The 6153-nt window shown below is 60.2% G+C and overlaps 1 protein-coding gene across 2 annotated transcripts in view; it reads left to right on the plus strand.

Moving 5' to 3' along the window:
* The window catches only part of PPP1R37 (protein phosphatase 1 regulatory subunit 37), a 53980-nt gene extending 50877 nt beyond the window's left edge, over positions 1-3103 (plus strand). For both annotated transcript variants that reach the window (XM_017502435.2, XM_017502436.2), the window contains 5 exons: positions 664-805; positions 902-1068; positions 1171-1879; positions 2215-2305; positions 2391-3103. In XM_017502435.2, the coding sequence (XP_017357924.1) occupies positions 664-805; positions 902-1068; positions 1171-1879; positions 2215-2297 (1101 nt within the window). In that variant the 3' untranslated portion in view covers positions 2298-2305; positions 2391-3103. The remainder of the gene's footprint in view (positions 1-663; positions 806-901; positions 1069-1170; positions 1880-2214; positions 2306-2390) is intronic.
* Positions 3104-6153: the final 3050 nt, after the last annotated feature.

Raw genomic sequence — 6153 nt, forward strand, 5'->3', positions numbered from 1 at the left:
TTTTTTTGAGACCGAGTTTCACAGTGCCACCAGGTTGGAGTGCATTCGCCTCATCTAGGCTCGCTGCAGCCACTTCAGCCTCCGCCTCCTGGGTTCAAGCGATTCTCGTGCCTGAGCCTCCCAAGTAGCCGGGACTACAGGTGCCCGCCACCATGCCCAGCTAATTTTTGTATTGTTAGTCAAGATGGGGTTTCATCATACTGGCCAGGCTAGTCTTGAACTCCTGACCTCAAGTGATCCTCCCACCTCAGCCTCCAAAAGTATTGGGATTATGAATGTGAGCCACCATGCCTGGCTAAGTTTTCAGTTTTTAATCGTGCAGTGCTTAAAGCAGGCCATGCAGGCAAGCACTCCTACCCAACCGCTGGGTAAGAGCCACCCACCTTTGGGGCTTCAGGGCACTCAAGGTCCCGGCCCTGGCCAGGGGCTCAGACTGTGGGGGGTAGGGACTGACTGGGTGCCTAGGGGGCTGGGAGTGGACAGGGGACTTGGCCCTTGGGGAGACTGCAGGCACAGGAGGGACTTCAGGCCAGGCCTGCTGCAGGGTGGGAGGGTGCTGCTGCTCATGCCGGCGCGACAAGGAGAAGGAACGCCCTGGCCTCTTTCCTGACTTGGCCTCCTGGGCCGAGGCCTCCTCCTCACCCTTGCACCCCCTCCCTTCAGCCTCACACTCAGAGCCTGGAGACGCTGAACCTGGGCCACAACCCCATTGGGAACGAGGGTGTGCGGCACCTCAAGAACGGGCTCATCAGTAACCGCAGCGTGCTGCGCCTGGGGCTGGCCTCCACCAAGCTCACGTGCGAGGGTAGGGCATGGGGCCGGGACGGGTGTGGGCTGGTGGGCTTGGGGGATGGCCAGCCAGGTGTGGGGCCCATGGCCAGCCCCTGCGGTGCCCCCCCAGGCGCCGTGGCAGTGGCGGAGTTCATCGCTGAGAGCCCCCGCCTCCTGAGACTGGACCTTCGGGAGAACGAGATCAAGACGGGCGGGCTCATGGCACTGTCGTTGGCCCTCAAGGTGAACCACTCACTGCTGCGCCTGGACCTCGACCGTGAGCCCAAGAAGGAGGCGGTGAGCAGGGGACTGCCCTGCAGCCCTGCGTGGGCAGGAGGGCAGGTGGAAGGCTGGGTGGCGGGGCAGCCTGAGATCCCTAGCCAGGCGCTCCCACCACAGGTGAAGAGCTTCATCGAGACCCAGAAGGCGCTGTTGGCTGAGATCCAGAACGGCTGTAAGCGCAACTTGGTGCTGGCGCGGGAGCGGGAGGAGAAGGAGCAGCCGCAGCAGCCGTCGGCCTCCATGCCTGAGACCACTGCCACCGAGCCCCAGCCTGACGACGAGCCCGCTGCCGGGGTGCAGAACGGGGCCCCCAGCCCCGGACCCAGCCCGGACTCGGACTCAGACTCGGACTCGGATGGGGAGGATGAGGAGGAAGAGGACGGGGAGAGGGGCGACACCCCCTGTCCTGCCCTGGTGCCCCCCATGGACTCCCTGGGCCCTGGGGACAGGAGTCCCCCAGGCAGCCCCTCCCCACCCACTGAGCAGCGGATTTCCGTGTCCAGCCCGGGCCGGGGCCACAAGGTGTTTGTGGTGACCCGGGTGGAGAGCCCACCTGAGAGGGCAGAGCCCCCTGCGTCTCCTGGCCTGCCCTCTCCCCCATCCCCTCCCCCACCCCCACCCTCCCCTCCCACCTCACCCGCCCTACCCCCAGCTGGGGCCACTGACACCTGGGACACAGGGTCCTCCGAGCCTCAGCCACCACCAGAGCCGCCTCAGTCAGGGCCACCGCTGCCCAACGGACTGAAGCCTGAGTTCGCCCTGGCACTGCCCCCAGAGCCGCCCCCAGGGCCTGAGGCCAAGCAGGGCAGCTGCGGCCTGGAGCACGGTGAGAGGGGCCCTGGGGCAGGTGATGAGGGGGCCCTGGGTGCTGTGTGACCCCAGGCAGGCCCCTGCCTGTTGTGGGCCTCCATGTCTCCCTCTCTAAAAGGGTTCTTGCAGGGACCAGGACGAGTGGGACTTAGTCCCCGGACTCCACCTGCTTCCCTTGGACCCTGGGCGCTCTCCCTGGGTGGGCATGCAAGGTGTGCCACCTTGAGCCTGATTGGCTCAGTGGTCCCCGGGCTCTCTACAGGCCCCAAGGGTCTGGCTGGGGCTGGGCTGTGGGAACAGGTTGTATCTGCCCCACCCTGCTGACGGGGGCTGGCCCGTCCTCCCACGCAGAGCTGAGCTGCTCCAAGAACGAGAAGGAGCTCGAGGAGCTGCTTCTGGAAGCCAGTCAGGAATCCGGACAGGAGACACTGTGACACTTTAGGTGAGGGCAGGCCCAGGCCCGGGGCGCTGGGGAGGGCTGAGAGGGCCCCTGGCTCTGATGCTCTCTCCCCCAATTTCTCCTCAAGTTCCCTTTTTCCGGTCGGTCTGCGATGAGCTGAGGCCAGAGCCATGAGAATCTGCTCACCTTCCCCCCAGCCTTCCTGAGGCCCAGGATGCCAGGGGTGGGGGCCATTCTGGGGCCCCTCTCCACCCACAGCAACACTACAAGGGGTGCAGGAGCTCTAGAGAGTGGCCCTCCCTGTGCGACTCAAGCACTTCTATTTATGAGCCCACCACTGGAAGACGGGGGGGTGAATGGGAGGAGGGGGAGCAGGAGGAAGAGGAGGTCTTCAAGGACATCAGGCGCCTGTTCTGGAGGGGCCAGGCTTGCCCTGCGGAGGCAGGGTTCCTGGGTGGTGGTGGGATGGTCCCCTGTGGCCCCGGGCACAGGGCTGGGTGGGCAGCCTGGTGTGGGAGGGGCGGTGCGTGCTGGTGGTGGTTGAGATTCGCAGAACAGCCCCAGATGGTGCAGGCCGGGCAGGGTGGGGGGATGGGGGTAGAGGATCAGAGCTTTTTTTTTCTCAAGTGCAATAAATCTATCAGGGAGCTGGGCGGGAGCAGCCGGCACTCCGGGACCCTGCTGTCCAGGCCACTGGAGGCTGCGCCCTGAGAGGCACTACAACCCATAGGGGGGCGGGCGGCATGGGTATGGGTAAGGGTGGGCAGAGGGCTGGGGCTACTCCTGTCGGTGCAACTCTGTTCACACCTTTTCTAATAAACTGGGGCTGGGTTCACTTTGCGCAGTGTCTGCTTCATGGGGATCCTGGGGGTGGCTGCTGGGGTGGGCTGGGTGGTGGCTGTCACAGTCTGGCAGGGCTCAGGAGGCTGACCAGGCATTGCTGCGTCTTCCCCCACAGTCCCCTCTTCTCTGTGTCTATGCTCCAGTGTCTCATACAGCCACCTCACAGCCAGGCCAGTTTACACCCATCCCTTCTGCATGGAGAGATGGGCCCTGAATTCCTCCCAGCTTCAGGTCTAGGATCCCAGGATGCTGGATACGGTGTGGCTCTGCCAGCCACCTGTCCCTCAGTGGGAACAGATTCCAGCCTGTCCCTGCCAGCCTTGGTGTCATGCAGGTGGAGTGTGCCCGGGGCCAGGCCAGAGCACCAGCACGGGCCTGGGGTGCCACGGGGGACTGTTGAGCATTTCTGGGAGGGCTGTTTTCTCCCTTTAGGAACTGAGAGAGCAGGCTGGGCATGGTGGCCCATACCTGTAATCCCAACACCACCTTGGGAGGCCGAGGTGGGAGGATCACTTGAACTCAGGAATTTGAGACCAGCCTAGGTAACATTGTGAAACCCCATCTCCACAGAAAATACTAAAATTAGCTGGGCATGGTGGCACACGCCTGTAGTCCTAGCTACTCAGGAGGCTGAATTGGGAGGATCGCTTGAACCCAGGAGGCTGAGGCTGCAGTGAGCTATGATTTATGATTACACCACTGCACTCCAGCCTGGGTAACAGAGTGAAACCCTGTCTCAAAAAAAAGGAAAATGAGGCCACCCACCCCTTTCTTTCCCGTGTGGGAGGCTGTCATGGATGAGGTGTTGTGGTGAGGTCGCAGGAAGCGTCGCTGGCTGGAACCCTGGTGTCATTCAGCTCCTGGACACACAAGGAGTCTGCTGCCCAGCCGCCCTGGCCTCAGTGAGGAACACCTCATGAAGCCACTGCTGGTTTGCCGTTTGGTCCCATGCAGCTGTGAGTGTCCTAACTGCTCCCCAGGGCAGCTATGACCAAGACTCTGATTGGGGCAAGGGACTTAGGGCAGCTACACAGAACAGCAGCCAGCAGCATCCTTCTGTCCCTGCACTGCCAGCCTGTCCCCAGCTCTGCTAATGCTCGATGTGGCTGCGGGTGAAGGGGAAGAAGGGGTCGCCTCCTGGCCGACGTGGATCCAGCCCCTCTGGGTGAGGCCGGGGCATGTGAGGTGTTTGCTTCAAGGTACTGGGAGACTGCCGTCCTTTGCCTGGTTGGGGTCAGCACAGTGCCCCAAAGATCTTCGGAGGCCCTTGGTCAATATTAGCCTTTGCTTATGGTCTCAGCCTCCGTGGAGGTAGTTGTGTTGGGGTCTCACCAGCCCCTTGCCCGTCTGCCTCCCCACCCCAAGCAGGGTGGGCTGGGGGAGGAACGGGTCCTCTTCCCAGCCTGTTGCTTGATTTGTATTTGCTTTCACCAAACTGAGCTTGGAGTGAGGAACTGGGCCTTTCCTACTGTTGGGGGTTGAATTGTGTCTCCCATAAAAAAAAGACGTTAAAAGTCCTTATCTCCAGTACCCCAGAATGTGAGCTCACTTAGAAGTAGGGTCTTTACAAAGGTCATCAAGTGAGAATGAGGTCATTCGGGTGGGCCTTACTTGTCTGCCTGATGTCCTTATTTTTTTATTTTTGTTTTATTTCTTGGGATAGCCCAGGTTAGAGTGCAATGGCACGATCTTGGCTCACTGCAACCTCCGCCTCCTGGGTTCTAGCAATTCTCCTGTCTCAGCCTCCTGAGCAGCTGGGACTACAGGCCATGCCCAGCAAGCCCAGCTAATTTTTTTGTATTTTAGTAGAGATGGGGTTTCATCATGTTGGCCAAGATGGTCTCGATCTGCTGACTCGTGAGCCACCTGTCTTGGCCTCCCAAAGTGCTGGGATTACAGACGTGAGCCACTGTACCTGGCCCCTGGTGTCCTTACCAAAAGGGGCATTTGGGCACAGGGAGACTGCCACGTGAAGACAGGATGGGGCGATTGTATTTGCAAGCCAGGGAGTGCAGAGATGGCCAGCAGCACGCCGGGAGCGGGGAGCAGGCACAGAGGGACCCCCTTCATCTGGAACTTGCAGCCTCCAGAAGCAAGAGATGATACATTTGTTCTTCAAAGGCATGTGGTCTGTCGGACTGCGTTAGAGCAGCTATAGGAACTGCAGCTGTATCAGGCCACACCAGCCTGCAGCACTTCAGATTTTCTGACTCAAGGGTCCCAGATCGAAGGCTGGAGGCTGAGAGGATCCCCCTTGCCGTCTTGTCTTCCCCTTCCCTTCAGCCATCCAAACATGAGCTTGTCATGTTTTGGTAGCCTTTGCTGAAGATGTAGGGGGTCTGTTTCATGGAGGATCTCCATGACCTAACACAGGAGATGTCTATTGTCACACGTGGATATTCAGAGTGGCAGGCAGCTGTTTACCAAGTTACTCCTGGACCCAGGTCCCTTCCAAGCTCAGGGCGCTGTCGCTCCCCAGGGCTTCAGGGGTCCCAGCACCAAGTGGGCAGATAGGGGAGGGGAGTGAAGGGAAACCTGCTCCCTAACTCATTGCTGGGAAAGGCATAAGGGTCAGCCATGCTCCCTTTCTGTTGGTGAGAACTGGTCCCACGGCCCACGCAGGTGCAAGTTCTCACAGCAGCTCCACATGAAGATACTGTGGGCAACAGTTTGGCTGCTGCTTGGTACCACGTAACAGAGGCTGCGGCTTTGTTCTGTTTTTTGAGATGGAGTCTCGGTCTGTCACCCAGGCTGGAGTGCAGTGCAGTGGCACCATCTCAGCTCACTGCAACCTCTACCTCCTGGTTTGAAGTGATCCTCCCACCTCAGCCTCATGAGTAGCTGGGATTACAGGTGCGCACCACCACGCCCGGCTAATTTTTTGGTATTTCTAGTAGAGATGGGGTTTCACCATGTTGGCCAGGTTGGTGCGGCTTTTTACTGAGGCATGGGGGGCCTCAGTCCTGTCCTCACCTCCACCCAAGTCTGCACGTTAGCATCTCTCACAGCACCCACTCCTGGTAACAGGAGTGAATTTGTTTTCAGCC

The sequence above is a fragment of the Cebus imitator genome, unplaced genomic scaffold (assembly GCF_001604975.1).
Source record: "Cebus imitator isolate Cc_AM_T3 unplaced genomic scaffold, Cebus_imitator-1.0 Scaffold296, whole genome shotgun sequence".
In the NCBI taxonomy this organism is placed as follows: domain Eukaryota; kingdom Metazoa; phylum Chordata; class Mammalia; order Primates; family Cebidae; genus Cebus; species Cebus imitator.